The sequence below is a fragment of the Dama dama genome, chromosome 19, assembly GCF_033118175.1.
Source record: "Dama dama isolate Ldn47 chromosome 19, ASM3311817v1, whole genome shotgun sequence".
NCBI lineage: Eukaryota > Metazoa > Chordata > Mammalia > Artiodactyla > Cervidae > Dama > Dama dama.
The window spans coordinates 79,584,381-79,603,830 of NC_083699.1; the positions used below are offsets into that span (position 1 = coordinate 79,584,381).

The 19,450-nt window shown below is 41.2% G+C and overlaps 1 protein-coding gene across 3 annotated transcripts in view; it reads right to left on the reverse strand.

Annotated features, from left to right (window-relative positions):
- Positions 1 to 19,450, reverse strand: part of CPNE4 (copine 4) — a 672,215-nt gene that overhangs the window by 217,338 nt on the left and 435,427 nt on the right. For all 3 annotated transcript variants that reach the window (XM_061167590.1, XM_061167589.1, XM_061167591.1), the window contains exon 3: positions 14,414 to 14,593. In XM_061167590.1, the coding sequence (XP_061023573.1) occupies positions 14,414 to 14,593 (180 nt within the window). The remainder of the gene's footprint in view (positions 1 to 14,413; positions 14,594 to 19,450) is intronic.

Consider the following 19,450-nt stretch of genomic DNA (forward strand, 5'->3'; position numbering starts at 1 on the left):
CTTCCCTCACAGCTCAGTTGCTAAAGAATCTGCCTGCAATATAGGAGAACTGGGTTGGAGTCCTGGGTCAAGAAGATCCCCTGGAGAAGGAAATGGCAACGCACTCCAGTATTCTTGCCTGGAGAATGGCATGGACAGAGCAGCCTGACAGGCTACAGTCCATGGGATTGCAAGAGTTGGACACAACTTAGAGACTAAACTACCACCAGTCAGCTGGCCATTTAAGTGCCTGAAGTGCCAAGCAATAGCAAAGGACCCCAGCCAGGGTAGCCATTTAAATGCCTGATGTGCCAAGCAACAGAGAAGGACCAGCTAAAGAGGCCCTCTGATTGCCAGCTACCAGAGGCTATAAAGAGACTCTATAAGGCCGTAGCTCCTATGGCTGAGGCAGTCAGTGTCTCTGGACACTTGGCACCACCAGGGTCCCCATGAACCAAGCAGCTGTGCCACCTCCACACTCAATATTCACTAGGGCAGAGCTGTCAGAGGCCAGAAAAAAACCCTAATAGCACCATATCTTCTGTGATAATAGAGGCCCTCGCCCCTGTGTAACAGGCATTGCCAGGGTCCCTGTGACCCAAGCAATCACACCACCTTCACAGTGGATTCCCACTGGGACAGAGCTGCCAGAGACTAGGGGGGAAAAAAAAAAAAAACCATAAGAGCACCATATTTTCTGCTGCCCTAGCTGCCAGCTTCCCTACATACCTAGTGCTGTCATGGCCCCTATGATCTAAGCAGCTGTGTCACTTCCACACCTGGTCCTCACTGGGGCATGCCCAAGTCCTCCAGGGCAACCTCAGGAGCAAATCCCTGTGGATGACTCATATACAGAGGTGGGGATAAAAACACAATTGAAACTCAGGGGCAGTGTGGCTAAGGAAGAGGACCCAAAACCTTCCCACCAGCTATATAAGCTGCAGATTAAATCCACATGATCAACTAGGCAGAGTGTCTATGGAATATGTAAAAGGACAATGAGAGTTCACACACAAGAAAACTCACTAGCTCTGGCAGCTGTGGACACTGGAGGCAAGAACATGCAGAAATAAGACCAGATTAGAGTTTGAGCTGCCCCCACAGCAGGTCTGAGACCAGTGCAGTACTGGATGGCATCCTAGGGAGGTGAGGTAGAATGTGACTCAAAGCAAGGGAAAGGTTCTGACAGCTGAGATCCAAGAAAAACATTTTATTATTATTCTTATGTTTTGACTTGTTCTGTAGCTGCTTCTGGATTTTCTTCTTTTTCTTTCTCCCCCTACCGCCCCCCCCCCCCCCCCGCCACCCTGTGACTGTATTTGTTGATTTTATTAGTACTATTAAATCTATTTAAGCTTTTGAAATTTTTTTTTTAATTACATTTTTTATTTCCTTTATTTGCTTCTGCCTCTACGTTGGCTTTTTGTGGTTCTGTGGGGTTTTTTTCTTTAAAAAAATTTTTTTTTAATTTATTATTTTTTATATTTATTCTTTTGTTTACTTTTCTTTTTGCTCTTTACTGCTGCAGTTATTCTTTAATATATATAAACCTTTTTTTATCTACCTCTATTTAATCTTGATTTTCTATTCTTTCTTTTCTTTCTTTTTCTCACTATGTTTATTAGTTTGTTTTGTTTTTGCTGCTTTATCCTCCAGTTGGTACCTTGCTTTGGTTTTGCTTTCCTGTGTGTTTTAGTTAGTTTTGTTTTTAACTGGTTGATATCATTTTTAGTTTCTTTTGCTTGCTGGGTGAATCTCTTGTACTTTATTCTTTTGGGATGTTTTGGTTTTGTTTATGTGTGTATATGTGTGTGTATATTCCATTATTTTTGTTATTATTTGCTTGATTTTGTATTTGCCATTTGTCTAGGGTTCATTTTTTGTTTCGTTTTTTTTTTTTGTTTTGTTTTTCTCTGTGTGTTTTAATCCCCTTTAATGCCATAACAAACCACTTGTGGAATCTCAGTTCCCCAGCCAGAGATTAGGCCTTGAGCCCTTGGAGTAAGCATTTTGATGCAAAACCCTAGGCTGACAGAGAACTTCTAAACACAGGGAGTTTTAATAAGAGAGAACTCCCCAAAAGGCCTCCACCTGTATGCAAGACCAGGACCACCCAACTGTCTGATGCAGGATGCCTCACCTAAACAACAAACAAGGAAAAAACACAAACCAATCATCAGCAGGCAGGGTTACCACCTCACACAGCCCTGCACATCAGAGGGGGAGAAAATACCCACCACCTCCTCCCACAAGCGCAAGCCACACCCAACACATAGCCTACACAAACCACTGAGCCAAACCTACCCACCGAGAGCAGAAACCAAAAGGAAGAAGGAATTTGACCTTGAACCCTGGGAAAAGGAGACCTCAAACACAGTAAGATAAAAAAAGAAAAGAAAAGGCAGAAAAATATTGTGCAAATGAAGGGACAAGCTAGAAACACATAAGACCAAATAAACAAAGAGGAAATAGGCAAACTACCTGAAAAAAAAATTCAGAATAATGATAGTAAAGATGATCCAAAACCTCAAAAATAGAATGGAGAAAATGCAAGAATCAATTAACACATTTAACAAGGACTCAGAAGAAATAAAATATAAACAGAGATGAACAACACTATTACTGAAATTAAAAATACTCTAGAGGGAATCAGTAGCAGAATATACAAGGCAGAAGAATCCATAAGTGGGCCAGAAGACAGAATGGTGGAAAAAACTGCTGAAGAGCAGAATAAAGGAAAAAGAATGAAAAGGACTGAGGATAGCCCTAGAGACCCCTGGGACAATATTAAATGCACCAACATTCAAATTACATGGGTCCCAGAAGAAGAAGAGAAAAAGAAAGGGTCTGAGAAAAATTTTGAAGAGAGTATAATTGAAAATTTTCCCAACATGGGAAAGGAAACGATTAATCAAGTCCAAGAAGTGCAGAGAGTCCCATACAGGATAAATTCAAGTAGAAACACGCCAAGATGCATACTAATCAAACTAACAAAGATTAAACACAAAGAATGACTATTAAAAGCAGCAAGGGAAAAGCAACAAGTGACATACAAAGGAAACCCCATATGATTAACAAAGAGTCTTTCAGCAGAAACTCTGCAAGCCAGAGGGAATGACAGGATATACTTAAAGTACTAAAAGGGAAAAATCTACAACCAAGATTACTCTACCCAGCAAGGATCTCATTCAAAATTGATGGAAAAATCAAAAACTTTATAGGCAAGCAAAAGTGAATATAGTACCACCAAACTGCTTGACAACAGATATTAAAGAGATTTATATGGACAGGAAACACAAGAGAAGGAAAATACTTACAAAAACAAACCCTAAACAACTAAGAAAATGGCAACAGGAATATAAATATCAATAATTACTTTAAATGTAAATGGTTTAAATGCTCCAACCAAAAGACGCAGACTGCCTGAATGGGTACAAAAATAAGACCCATATATATGCTATCTATGAGATCCACTTCAGACCTAGAGACAGGTACAGACTGAAAGTGAGAGGATGGAAGAAAACATTTCATGCAAATGGAAATCAAAAGAAAGTCAGAGTAACAATCCTCTTATCAGACAAAATAGGCCTTAAAATAAAGAGTATTACAAGAGATAGGAAGGACACTACCTAATGATCAAGGGATCAATCCAAGAGGAAGACATAACAACTGTAATTATCTATGCATCCAACATAGGAGCACCTCAATGCATAAGATAAACATGAACAGAATAAAAGAAGAAATTTACAGTAACACAATAAAGATAGTGGACCTTAACATCCCACTTACACCAATGGACAAATCACCAAAACAGAAAATTAGTAAGGAAAGACTAGTCTTAAATGACACATTATATCAAAAGGATCTAGTTTATATCTTCAGGACATTCCATCCAAATACAAAAGAATATGCTTTCTTCTCAAGTGCACATGGAACATTCTCCAGGATAGACCATATCACATATCAAACCTCAGTAAATCTAAGAAAATTAATCATATGAAGCATCTTTTCTGACCACAATGCTATGACACTAGCTATAAATTACAGGGGGAAAAAAAGTGTAAAAAACACAAACGAATAGAGATTAAATAATATATTTCTAAATAACAAACAGGTTACTAAAGAAGTCAAAAGGGAAATAAAAAAATTCCTAGAAACAAATTACAATAAAAGCATGACAACTCAAAACCTATGGGATGCAGCAAAAGCAGTTCTAAGAGGAAAGTTTATAGTGATACAACCATATTGCAAGAAACAAGAAAAACATCAAACATATAAACTAACTTTACACCTGAAACAAGTGGAAGAAGAAGAACAAGAACCCCTAAAGTTAGTAGAAGAAAAAAAAATCATAAAGCTCAGAGCAGAAATAAATGAAAAAGAAATGAAGAAAGCAATAGTAAAGATTAATAAAACTAAAAGCTGGTTCTTTGAGAAGATAAACAAAATTGACAAACCATTAGCCAGACTCATCAAGAAAAAAGGGAGAAGAATCAAATCAACAAAATTATAAACAAAAAGGGAGAGGTTACAACAGACAATGCAGAAATACAAAGGATCATTAGAGACTATTACAAACAACTACATGCCAATAAAATGGACAACCTGGAAGAAATAGACAGATACTTAGAAAACTTCAAGCTTCCAAGACTGACCCAGGAAGAAAGAGAAATTATGAACAAGCCAACTACAAGCACTGAAACTGAAACTGTGATTAAAAAAAAAAAAAAAAAAAAAAAAATTACCAAAAAACAAAAACCCAGGGCCAGATGGCTTCAAAGGTGAATTCTGCCATACATTTAGAGAAAAGCTGATTTCTAGTCTTTTAAAACTCTTGCAAAAAATTTCAGAGGAAGAAACCCGTCTAAACTCATTCTGTGAGGCCACTATCACCCTGATACAAACACCGGAGAGAGACAATGCACAAAAAAGAAAATTATAGGCCAAAATAACTGATAAAAATAGATGAAAATATCCTCAACAAAATCCTAGCAAACAGAATTCAACAACACATTGAAAAGATCATACACCATGATCAATTTGAGTTTATCCCAGGGATGCAAGGGTTCTTCAATATACGCAAATCAATCAATATGATACACCATATTAACGAGTTGGAAGATAAAAACCATATGATCATTTCAATAGATGCAGAAAAGGTGTTTGACAAAATTCAGTACCAATTTATGATAAAAACTCTTATAAAATGGGCATAGAAGTAACCTACCTTAACTAATACAGGCCATATGTGATAAAACCACATCAAACATTATTCTCAATGTTGAAAAACTTAAGGCAGTCCCTGTAACATCAGGAACAAGAAAAGTGCATCCGCTGTCACCACTATTACTCAACAAAGTTTTGGAAGTCCTAGCCACCACAATTAGAGAAGAAAAAGAAATAAAAGGAAATCAGATTGGAAACGAAGAAATAAAACTCTCACTGTTTGCAGCATGATAATATACATAGAAAACCCTAAATATATTATCAGAAAATAACTAGAGCTAATCAGTAAATTCAGCACAGTTGAGGGTGCAAAATCAATACATAGAAATCACTTGCATTCCTATGCACTAACAATGAAAAATCAGAAAGAGAAACTAAGGAATCAATCTCATTTACCACTGCAACAAAAAGAATAAAATACCTAGGAATAAACCTACTTAAGGAGACAAAAGAGCTGTATACAGAAAATTATAAAACACTGATAAAAAAATCAAAGACAACATAACCAAATGGAGAGATATCCCATGTTCCTGGGTTGGAAGAATCAATGTTGTGAAAATGACTATACTACCTAATGCAATATACAGATTCAGTGTGATCTCTACCAAATTACCCATGACATTTCCCAAAGAACTAGAACAAAAACTTTCACATTTCATAAGGAAGCATGTAAGACCCTAAAGAGCCAAAGTAATCTTGAGAAAGAAGAATGGAGCTGGAGGAATCAACCTTCCTGACTTCAGACTATACTACAAATATACAGTCTTGAAGACAGTAAGTTAATGGCACAAAAACAGAAACATAGACCAGTGGAATAAGCTAGAAAGACCAGAGATAAACCCACATACTTACGGGTACCTCAATTTTGACAAAGTGGGGCAAAGATATCTAGTCTCCTCAAGAAGTGCTGCTGGGAAAACTGGAAAGCTACATATAAAAGAATGAAATCAGAACACTTCCTAACACCATATACAAAGATAATCTCAAAATGGATTAAAGGCCTAAATGTAAGACCAGAAACTATAAAACTAGGAAAACATTGTTAGTGCATAGGAATGCAAGTTATTTCTGTGTAGGAAAACATAGGCAGAATACTCTATGACATAAATCACAGCAAGACCCTCTATGACTCACCTCCTAGAGCAATGGAAATAAAAATAAACAAGTGGGACCTAATTACACTTAAAAGCTTTTGCACAGCAAAGGAAACTATTAACAAGGTAAAAAGACAGTCCTTAGAATGTGAGAAAATGATAGCAAATGAAACAACTGACAAAGGATTAATTTCCAAAATATACAAGCAGTTCATACAACTCAATACCAGAAAAACAAACAAACAATCAAAAAGCAGGCAAAAGACCTAAGCAGACATTTCTCCAAGAAAGACATACAGATGGCTAACAAACACATGAAAAGATGCTCAATTTTGCTTATTATTAGAGCAATGCAAATCAAAACTACACTGGATATCACCTCACACCAGTTAGAACGGCCATCATCAAAAGTCTCCAAACATTAAATGCTGGAGAGGGTGTGGAGAAAAGGAAACCCTCTGCACTGTTGGTGGGAATATAAACTGATACAGCCACTATGAAAGACAGATGGAGATTCCTTAAAAAGTGAGGAATAAAACCAGCATATGACCCAGTAATCTCACTACTAGGTTTATACCCTGGGGAAACCAAAATTGTAAAAGGCACATGTACCCCAATGTTCATGGCAGCACAATTTACAATGGTAGAACACGGAGGTAGCCTAGATGTCCATCAGCAGATGAATGGATAAAGAAGCTGTGGTATATATATATATATATATAATGGAATATTTCTCAGCCATAAAATGGAACACATTTGACTCAGTTCTATTGAGGTGGATGAACCTAGAGCCTCTTATACAGAATGAAGTAAGTAAAAAAGAGAAAAATATTGTATGTTAACACATATGTGTGGAATCTAGAAAGATGGATTTAATGAACCTATTTGTATGGTAGAAATGGAGGCACAGACAATGAGAACAGACATATGGACAGGGTTGGGAGGAGGAAAGAGTGGGTGGGATAATGGCGTGAGTAACATGGAAACATATATATTACCATATGTAAAATAGATAGCCAATGGGAATTTGCTGAATGACTCAGGGAATTCAAACCTGTGCTCTGTAACAACCTAGAGGGGTGGGATGGGGAGTGAAGTGAAAGGCAGGTTCAGAAGGAGGGGGCATAGGTATACTTATGGCTAATTCATCTTGACGTTTGGCAGAAACCAACACAATGTTGAAAGCCATTATATTTCAATTAAGAATAAATACATTTATATAAAATAATAAAGAAATAAAGTTAAATAAAAAAGAAGGTTGGCTTGCTGTTCGAGATGGTGAGGGGTCGAGTCTCTCCCTAGCTTGCCCTCTGATGGGTGCAGCAGGAGCAGGGCTTAGTTTCTGGTATTCTTTCAGCCAACAGCAACCCAAGGAAGGTCTCCACACTGACACAGAAGGCATACACAGCTTTCTGAGCACCCTGCATCTATGATTCGCCCTCTTCATCCATCTGCTGAGAACACACAGTTCTGCCTTGAGTGCTTTTAGAGGACATGAAGCTTCATCTGGTACCACCACTCACTGGGTACTTGCACTGCCAGTACCCAGTGTTATGGCCAATGCCAGTTTCTAGCATGCTGAGGGCTGCTATTTTCCCTTCCCAAATACCATGAGCCCTGCTGATTCACATGGCAGAATGGAAATGTGACAAATTCAGACAGAGTAGGTACTTGAGAGGCTCTGAATGTGTGACTTTCTGGATGGGTTCTTGGAAGTCATTTTATCTTTTGTCTTGGGCTTCAGTTGTGGAAGACAGGATCAGGAACATATGTCCCAAATTATTTCAGAGAAACTATTTTTTACTAAAAGTAGCCTGATAAGAGTAAATATTACACACACTGAATCTTTAACTATATAAATTATGCAACAATCTTAATGCAAAATTATAAGTTCAGTTTTACTAATTGCCCAGGACATGGGTTCTATCATAACGTTTTCACTTTTTTTTTCCTTCCACATTTACTCCTGAAACAATGTTGGTCATTACAAATGTCCATAGTGGTATCTCCTTAATAACAGGTTTCAGATGCTGAATGCCAGGGACGCTGCTTAGCACCTTATATGTATTTTTTTCACTTGATCCTCACACTATTTCTTGAGGTCAGAACTATTATAATCACTGTGCAAATGAAGAGACTGAGGTTTAAATGGCTGCAGGAGTTTGCCTCTGGACATACAACTGAGCATGGCTGAGCTGGGATCTGACACTAGTCCACTCAGCTCTGTGTTGCAGCATCATGAAACAGCACCTTGGGCCCCCACCACACCGTTCCTACAGCTCCCATGTCCACCATTCCCTGCCCAACTAAGCAGTGCAAGGAAAAGGAATCTTCTCTCACTGCTGAAGTTACAAAGAAGGAAAATGTTGATTTTTTTTTTTTTTTTTGCTTGATCACATTAGAGAGAATAATTTGGAAAAAGCGAGAAAATTCCCATTCTCACCAAGGGGTAACAAACTGTCAAATTGTGAAGAGTGAGGGAGGTCTGCCTACCCTTTGCAGAGCTCTCATGACAAATGCATTTGTCTGTTGTGCTAGTCGCTAAGTCATGTCTGACTCTTGTGACCCCATGGACTGTAGCCTTCCAGGCTCTGTCCATGGGATTCTCCAGGCAAGAATACTGGAGTGGGTTGCCATTTCCTTCTCCAGGGGATCTTCCTGAACCATGAATCTAACCCAGGTCTCCTGCATCGCAGGCAAATTCTTTACCTACTGAGCTATGAGGGAAGCCCCCTTTATGTAGTATAGCAATATCAAATCTTGTTTTAATCACATGACTGTTTTACTTATCCAATTCTAAATAACCATCCAAAGAACTCTACATATAGAAAAGGATTTTGACTTTCTGCTACCAACTACCATTTGTAGGGAGTCAGCTTCCAAATCTGTGTCATCATCAGATCCATGTGGTAAAGCCACCAAGTGGCAACTTCCTCTGGACTTTTCACAGACATCCTGAGCTTAAGGTGTTGGCACCACATCCTACTCCCCATCTCATTCCTCAATCTGATTCCCCTCAATGACAGCAAGTCGCTCCTCCAGTAACCTTTGTCAGATGCCAGAAGACCCTGCATCCCTCACCCAGGTTCGAAAACTTGTTGGTTGTGCTCTCAGACACATTCCCCTCTGTACCTCCTCTTCTCAACTTTCATCATGACTTTCCTCCCCAACTCGTCTTTATTGTTTTAACAGCCTTCTAACTTGCTTATCTGCCTCCACATCAGTCCTCTCCCATCCACCATTTATAGGAATACCAAAGTGATCTTTCCAGTACACACATTCAGTCCTGGCCCTCCCCTTGTTAAAGCCCCTCACGGCCTTTTGTGCATCCAGTCCAAGCTCTCCAAACTTTAATGAAAAGCTCATAAAAGCATGTGGTCAGCTCAGCTCACCCTCTCCTGTCTGGCCTCCTTTATCCCTTTCCCAACTCACTTGCCCATCCCACCAAGCTGGTTCACTCAGAGTTCTCTGACATTCTCATACTGCTGTGCATTGATGTATACCAGTCATTTTGCCCAGAGAGTCCTTATTTCTTTTCTCTGCTGGTGAATCCCTACTCACTCTTTGAGACTCAGGTCCAGAGTGAGACAATTTTCTTGTAAGACCTCCTCGATTGCCTTTAGGCAGAGGTAAGTCTTTCCCTCAGAGCCCTTGAAACACAACTCATTATGCAGCACTTAGTAATATGCATTTTGATGATTTCTTTATTAGTCTGTATCTCCTAGCTAATTATAAGCTCTTCTGGAGCAAGGCCCCTGTCTTTTTCATCTTTGTGACTGTAGCACCTAGCATGGTATTTTTTTATGCCTGGGGTCCTTCCTAAATATTTGCTGAAAAAAATGAATACGTAAAAGAATTAAATTTATCATGTCAAAGTATGAGTTCATACTGATCTGAAATTTTCAAAATTAACTGATCAATAAATTTGACTTGAGCACATGATATATAAAGCATGATATTGCTTTAGACCCAAAGAAGTGCTGAATGTGGCCTGTGGCCTCCGGCTCTAAAAACTTGTAATCTGGGGACGGACCAGGTAACTATAACAATAAGTGCTAATTAAGAGAGAAATTATTTTGATGAACTGATAAAAAGGAACTTCTCAGTGCAATGTAGAATGATTTACATGAATGAAATAAAGTTGGGTTATAGGAGTTTGGAGTTTATAGAGATCACTATGGTCTGGGAAAGGGGTTCTGTGGAATATAATTCAATATGTTAGACTTCACTTTGCAAGCGGCAAAATGAATTAGCCTATAGTAGTTCAAACAGCAAAGAGAAGATAATGGTTGAAATTTTGAGGACAGGCTGGCTTCAGATAGACTCTATCTAGGGTGCAAAGAACACCATTCAGTTTCTCTCTTTTTCTCCAATAGCACCCACGTTTTTCTTTTGCAGGGTCCACTTCCACCTCACAACCCTACCTTTTCTTTCCTATAAGGCTCCAGCCAATATATATTTACATCTCATTATGCCTGATGAGTTACATAGCTTCCCTGAATCAATCACTGTTGCCACAAAATTGAGACATTCTGATTGATTTAAGTCAGTGGCATCCCAAAGTGTGGGCCAGGTCAATAGCACCAATCACATGGCTGATATTATGAGAGGGTGGTTGTTTAAAAATATACAGGATACCCAGTCAGGCCAGCAAATCACCAGGGGGGTGCAGCAGTATGGCTCAGGAGGCATGGCTGACTTGCTGCTCATGTCTTTTTTCCCTCCTAAGCCACCATGTCAACAAAATTTCTCACAACATGCAGCCTCCCTGCATTATCCTTTTCCTAAATCATAGCAGAAGAAAGAGCTCTGAATTAAAGATAAAGAGCTCTTGACTTCTGGTCTTGGCTCTGTCAAGGCATGGAATCTTTCTGATTCTTAGTTTTCTCAACTCAGAGGCAAACTAGCATATATAAGATGGATAAAGAACAAGGTCCTATTGTATGTCACAGGGAACTATATTCAACACCTTATGATAAACCAGAATGGAAAAGAATATGAAAAAGAATGTATATACATGTACAGCTGAGTCACTTTGCCGTACAGCAGAAATTAACACAACATTGTAACTCAACTATACTTCTAAAAGAAAGAAATTTTTAAAAAGCCAAGAGAAAGGATCAGTTTGAAAGCCCTTTCAAAAGCATCAAAGTATACTTAGGAAGGACTGTTGGTAATTCACCTTAAGTGCTCAGGTCTACATATTTCTCATCTCGACAGATTAAGAAGATTGCGTGAATGAACCCCTCAGTTTCTCTCTTTCTCCCACTCAAGGCCATCTGGCCATTTCTCCATATCAACCCTGATGCTTTTCACTTAAGTAATGGGAAACCTCACCCCAAAGGGCTTTGACAGCAGGACACCTTATTCCCTCCTGAGGAGAAGTCCACAAGAAGGTGGGTTCCGGGGATATTCTCCATCATATATTATATAATCATCATTGTATATCTCTCTCGTTACTTTTGGAAAGAGTCAAGAGCACGTAGTTCTTGATAGGTACAGTGCACTATAAGTAGGCAATGAATGAATGAATGAATAGTGGATTTGAGGTGAAATTCTGTAATGTATAAATAAACTTCAGCTCAGTTCAGTTCAGTCGCTCAGTCGTGTCTGACTCTTTGCGACCCCATGAACCACAGCATGCCAGGCCTCCTTGTCCATCACCAACTCCCGGAGTCCACACAAACCCATGTCCATTGAGTCAGTGATGCCAACCAACCATCTCATCCTCTGTTGTCCCCCTCTCTTCCTGCCCTCAATCGTTCCCAGCACCAGAGTCTTTTCCAATGAGTCAGCTCTTCTCATCAGGTGGCCAAAGTATTGGAGTTTCAGCTTCAACATCAGTCCTTCCAACTTAAGTAAACTTAAATAAATAATAAATAAACTTAAAAGGTGATTAAAATGGCATTTTGCAGATATAAAGGAACCATTTTAAGATTCTCACTTAGCAATGAGCATCCCACCTATGCATAAAAGTTATATGCTGTCCCAAGAAGTAAATGTAGATCCACTAAGTCATGTGAATAAAAGATCTTGTTTATCCAAAGCTTTCACAATTTTGTCTGTGTGAATGATCCTCAAAATTACCTCTTTTGTAAGGCTTATCTTCCCATGTCCAACCAGTCCTTGACCCTCTACTCATGCCAGGCAGTGTGCCAGGGGCCAGTGACATTGTCTTTGCCTTCAAACAGCTCACAACTAGTTGGGGATAAAGATGTAAAACAAATAATTACACAAATAAATCACAGCCATTCTTAGGGAGAAGCACAGAAGAGGAAGCAAACATTGACAGGATGGTATCAAGCAGACAAGAGCTCAGAGAAGGCTTCCAGAAAGAAGTGACATTTCCACTGAATTTGGGAAGGGAGCATGAGTGTGAGCAGGGAAAGGAAGCACATTCTGAGCAGATGGGAACACTGCATACAGTCTGGATTCAGGAAGGAGTTTGGCATATGCTGCAGAGTATCTTTGCTTGGATTTACCAAAAAACTGACTCTGAGACTGAAAGTCAAAGAAGGTGAAGGAAGCACCACAGTGGAGTAGAGAAGTGAGGCAGGAAGAGGAGTGCAGCTTTATAGTCCAACCCTCACATCCATACATGTCCACTGGAAAAACCATAGCTTCGACTAGATGGACCTTTGTTGGCATAGGTCTCTGCTTTTTAATATGCTGTCTAGGTTGGTCATAACTTTTTTTCCAAGGAGCAAGTGTCTTTTAATCTCATGGCTGCAGTAACCATCTGCAGTGATACTGGAGCCCTCCCCCCGCCAAAATAAAGTCTGTCACTGTTTCCATTGTTTCCCCATCTATTTGCCATGAAGTGATGGGACTGGATGCCATGATCTTAAGTTTTCTGAATGTTGAGTTTTAAGACAACTTAAACTCTTTCTTACTAATCCCTAAACAAGATCCTTACCTCTACATGGGATTAATGCAGGTTTTGTGAGGCTTGAGGCTTATATAATTTGGAATCTTTCTTTGTGGAAAAAGTACAACACTACAAATAAAAACATGATACAGAACTTTGGAAGTGTCTACATAAGTGAAGTTCTCTGAATTTTAAGCTGCACTAGTTTCCCAGTAAATCAGCCTCTGACCTTGATTAAGGGTGGCTGGTCCTCTCAACCCTTAGCTCTGCATGGTTGCTATGACCTCTATGCCTTGTTTGCATTGCCTTTTTACCTGAAGACATCCCTCCTCCTTCTTCAACCCCTGGACCATATTTTTTCAAAGTTTGGTTCCACAATGCCTTTTGTCATTCTCCCCAGCAGAAAGCTCTCCCTTCCCTGCAGGCCCATAACCGTATATAGCTCCCAGGATGAGTTGTCTCATGAGAGCTTAGAGCACATCATAAGTGGCTCTGTTTGAGGGGCACGCACTGAGCCTTCTCCAATTAGTCTTGAGCACAGGGACTATTTCCACTTAGATCCCACCTCAGCACTTATTCGAGTTCTGGGTACAGCAGGAAGGAAGGGAAAAAGGAAAGGTGTTCCAAAGGCAAGATCATGGGGTTTGGGGTAAGGCCCACTTGGGTGTAACTCTGCCCTTGTTAGTGTGGGGTCTCTGGCAAGTCGATTACTTCTGAGTCTCTCTGACAAATGAATGTTTATTTCCCAACATTGTTGTGAGGATTAAGTAAAGCATTTACTCATTTACCATGTATCTATTTAGCCCTCTCTTGGGCTGCTTTTGGCACCAGAGGCTTGGGATAGCTGTGACTGAGCGATACTCCATGTGTAATGGTTCACATAGTTGAGTTGGGAGATGGAAGATTATGATGTATCAGGATAAGGCAATAGCAGACATACAACTGGAGCAGAGCAGGTGCTCCATAAGTAGTTGTTAAATAAATGATTGACAGAATGAAGGAATTCAGAAACAAAAATGATTAGCTTTGCAAAATAAGTGACACCTGACATATCTGCACCATCATCCACATGAAAGTGTAACACTGACTATAATGGACATGGCAGTGCATGTCACACAATGCTACCTGTTAAAGGAAATAAATCAACAGGAGAAAGAAAGCAAAGACTGAATGAGGGGAGAGGGAAAAAAAGGAGGGAGAAAGGCCCTCAGAAGGCTAAAGGGGAGGGAGGGTGTCACGGACCCACCTGGCCAAGCGTGCACTCCATGCTGCCCAGAAAATCGGCCTCCTTCAGCCCATTGTGGGTGCTGCTGATGTCATGGACCTCAAACCGCAGGCGCTGCACCTCCTCGAAGTAAAAGTCCACTGTGAACAGTTTTGAATAGACTGGGTTGATGCAGGTGCGAATCACCTCTGTTCTGTCAACCTGCGGGACAAAGGAAGAGAAAACCCATCAGGGGATCAAGGCCTTGTATTGTTATCCTTCAGGAAGCTTCATTTTATGGTGCTCTGTCTCCTTCCAAAATGTCAGTGCCCTCCACCAAGTCACCAGGGTGAGCAGTCTGGACATCTTCAAGGATATACCTTCTAAGAATGAGTCATGGTTCAAGGAGGAAAATCACAGAATAATCTGAGCTTTATGTCTAAGGGGTTTAGAGCACCTTGTATTGTTAAGTAATAGGGCAAGAAGGCGGACTGATTATTAGGGGCCACCTGGAGCCTCAGGAAAAAGTCTGAGGGCATGTTTTGGCTCAGGAGGAAAAAAATCCGCACTCAATTCCTGATGTCTTAGGGGCACAGTTGGGCAAATAACCTCATAGATGCCCCTTTTAGCCAACCCTATTCTAGCGTTAGAGTCATGTGAATCCCAGGGTCATATGGATCCCTGTGGTCTCAAGTGTGCCTCTTATTGGGTTTACACATGTTGACTCAATAGTTCAATCCCTCTGTCTCAGTCCCCTCATCAACCAGTGAGGGCTAGAGGATTAGAGCAGTAGTCCCCACTCTGTCACCAGGGACCGGTTTCCTGGAAAACAATTTTCCCACAGGCCAGGGTAAGGGGGAGGGGGTTTGGGGATGATTCAGATACATTACATTTACTGTGCATTCTACTTCTATAATTATTATTATATTGTGATATATGATGAAATAAACATACAGCTCACTATAATGCAGAATCAGTGGGAGCCCTGAGCTTCTTTTCCTGCAATTAGACAGTCCCATCTAGGGGGATGTGAGCAATGGAGAGTGGTGGTAAGTATAGATGAAACTTTGCTCACTTACCTGCCATTCACCTCCTGCTGTGTGGCTCAGTTCTTTACATGCCATGGACTGGTACCAGTTCCTGGCCTGGGGATCGGGGACCTCTATATTAGAAGTTGAAAAACTCCTAGTCTCTAATGTTCCAGGAGTGAAGATTTCCCCAGCCTTCTGAGATAATAACTCTCATTTCTCCCTCACTCTCTGCCCCACTCTGTGCCCTAGGAGACTGACTGGCCTCTATGGATTCCTGGGTTCCCTGGACCTCTGGATGTCAGAGGAGGGAGGAAGCCTGAGGAGGGACTTGGCAGGAGATCAGAAGGACATGGGCAGTGTCTCTGCACCTCTCTACACAGTCTGCTAGCAACTCCATTCCATAGAGGGAGCTGCCACCAGGATCTGGTGACACGGACCTGACCTTCAGATCAAGGGATGGTGATGACTTTCTGCAGCTGCCACAGTATCCTTGGTTGACTCCCTTATCCCATGCCCATGCAAAGAGCTTCTGTGTGAAGAGTTCGGCCTTTTGAGGGAAACTCTGGGAATGCCAATAGGGTACTCTGCTCTCTGCTAGTACCCCAACCACTAAAGTTCATCTCTTCCACATCTGTCCCAAACGAGAATACCCAACACCACTTATATTCTGTAAAGTCTTAGAAGACCAAGTTACAGATAACTCAAGATCCTACAGTAGTTCTCAACTGGAGATATCCATCACTCACATTTCATAGGTCAATTGGACCTTACAAGTACTCTCGGATTTCAAACAGAAACATCATTTTGTGAATGAAAAATATTGCCTGTCATATCAGCAAACAAAGGATGTTGCAGCCACCAAGCCATCACAATACAATCGCCCTGATGGTGAGCCCTGAGGGAACTCAGGATGGAGAAAAATGGACTGCCAGCTGCCAAGCCTTCAGCCACTGCAGCAGCCCCATGGGGTACCCTGAGGGGACTCAGGATGGAGAGAAGCAGGGTTCTGGCCCCAGGTAGCTGAAGTGCATATCAAAGGAGTGGTTTCAGTGAGCCTGGACTGTTGCATCTTCCCATACATAGGAAAGTGCTGAATTTCATTAGCTTGAGATAGCTGTTTTTCTTTAATTAATAGTTATCTTTTGATGTTCCCACTACCTGGTCTTTGTTGCAAAAACTCCTGTATATACTGGCTCCTCACCTTGCTTCTTGGGAGCAGTTTCTCAGAGTTATTTGAGATGTTATTTCTCAGGCTTGAAGTGCTCAGAATGCCCTCTGAATAAAATATAATTCTCAACTTTTATGTTGTGCAATTTTTTTCAGTCGACAGTTTATTGGATACTTCCCAAGAGTCATTCATAAGCACCAACTGTGAAAAACACTTCCCCACTTTCATTACAGTACAAAGAGTTTCTCAATAAAATGAGGGAAGCCATTTTTTTACCATATCATGCATGTACATGTTATCCAGCAAAGAAAAAATCTGATACACTCGATCTCGGGGTTTGATCCCTGGCCCCATCTCTTCCTATGCAGGGCCCTGTCTGAGATAGGGCTACCCCGTAAGGAGTACCTTCTGCTATTTCTGGTGGGATGGATGATCCTGGTTGTGAGGGGGAGAATATGGTTCTTTTACATCCTGCTGCAAGAGACAGAAAACCAAACCTCAATCCACTGCCGATTAGGATTCGACAGCAAGCTACTGTTCAGACCAATGGTTATTTGACTCTTTCCATGAAGAGTCAGCTATTTGAGCTTAAATTATATTCTTTAAAATGTTCATTCTGGGAGGCAGGATTGTATATGTTATTGACTAATTATGTGGGTACAAGATTTATTATATTGGTATACTTTTGTTATTGTTGTTGTTAAGAGATTATACTTTTGAATAATAGCAAAAATCAGAGGCCTATAAGTTCACAGTGACCTGGAGGTATTTCACGCATTCCACTTAAAAGTAGTTTTCAGCCTCTCCTTTGGCCCTCTCCTTTCAGCCTGCCCTTGTGCCCTGCTGCTGCTGCTCAGTCACTTCAGTCGTGTCTGACTCTGTGCGAACCCATAAACGGCAGCCCACCATGCTCCCCAGTCCCTGGGATCTCCTTCTCCAATGCATGAAAGTGAAAAGTGAAAGAGAAATCACTCAGTCATGTCCGACCCTCATTGACCCCATGGACCGCAGCTTTTCAGGCTCCTCCGACTATGAGGTTTTCCAGGCAAGAGTACTGGAGTGGGGTGCCATTGCCTTCCCCGCTTGTGCCTTGAGTTTTTCCTAATAAAACTGAGCCATAAGTCAGCTGTAAAACTGGTCTGCCATTTCAAATCTTTGCTGTGGCGAGACAGAATCAAGGAAATTACCCACTCCTCCGACATATATGGTGCCATTTCTCAGATTTAATCTGTCTGAAACAACCTTGGCTCAGCCTCTGTGAAGCAGAGGCCAAGCACAGCAGAAGCCCAACTTGGTGAAATCTCACACAGTGGAAGCTGAACACAAAGAAAACCTAGTCCAGTGGAAATAACAAGAAGCCCAGAAGGCTGGAAACCGGGACAGCAAAAACAAACTGGGCAGAAAGCTCATGCGACTCAGTCTCAGATTCCAGAAGACCTGCAGTTAAGAAACCTTGGACCACTGGACAAAACCCAGAGAGGGATTGTCAGAAGATCCTTTGACCAATCCTGAGGAAATCTGGTACGCTGATGGAAGCAGCTTTGTCTTAGATGGAAAAAGAAGAGTTGGATATGCAGTAGTCTCCAATTTCGAGATCAGAGAGGCCAAACTTTTGCCACCAGGTACTTCAGCCCAATTGGCTGAGCTCATAGCCCTGACTCAAGCTTTAGAGCTGGGAAAAGGAAAAGGAATAGCCATTTACACTGAATCCAAGTATGCCTTTCTGGTGCTACATGCACATGCTGCTATTTGGAAAGAAAGGGGCCACTTGACCACACAAGGGTCCACAATCAAATATGATGATCAAATCCTTAGGCTCTTGGAGGCAGCCCATCTGCCTGCTGAGGTTTCAGTCTCTCATTGAAAAGGACACCAAAACGGGAGCACAGAAGCAGCATGAGGGAACCAAGCAGCCAATCAGGCAGCTATGAGAGCAGCATTACAGAACCATGACCTAGTAGGGGTTGCCACCTTAGTTTCACAGACTAATTTGCCAGAAACTCCTTCATATACTGAAGGTGATACTCTTAAAGCTAAGAGTGAGGGCTTTTAAGAAGATCATATGGGGTGGTTCCAAAAGGAGGGACTTCTTTTTCTGTGTGGGAACCTTCAGTGGAAGTTGGTTATCTCCTTACATGCCACCACTCATTTAGGGGAGAAGGCTCTCCAAAGATTACTAGAAAGGTCCTTCAGAGGAACAGGCCTGCAAACAACTATAAGGCAAATGGTTTCCTCTTGTCCCACTTGCCAATTAAACAACCCCCAAGGAGCTTGAAGACCCCAGCTGGCCCAGCCCATCCAATGGGGTAGGACCTACTCAGGAGAGGACTGGCAGATGGACTTCACCCAGATGTCAGTTTCTCAAGGGTATAAATACCTATTAGTTATGATAGATACATTCACAGGATGGATTGAAGGCTTTCCCACCCAGACTGAGAAGGCTGAGGAGGTGGTAAAAAACAAAACAAAACAAAACAAAACAAAACAAAACAAAACACAACTGCTCCATGAAATAATTCCGAGATTTGGTCTGTGCAGGTCATTACAAAGTGACAACGGGGCACCATTTTCTTCTAAGGTCACCCAAGGGGTCTCTAAAGCATTGGGCATTACTTATTACCTCCATTGTGCCAGGAGGCCTCAGCCTTTAGGAAAAGTAGAAAGAGGCAACCAATTCTTAAAATCAACGATAAAAAAGATAACCCAGGAGACCTCCCTGGGACAGGAGGCTTTACCAATAGCTCTCCTTTGCATCCATATTGCCCCCAAGGAACAGGTTGGTCTTAGTCCTTATGAAATGGTATATAGGAGACCTTCTGTTTATGCCAATGACCTCTTCCTAGATCCAGAGGCTCAGACCCTCCAGTCTTATACTATGGC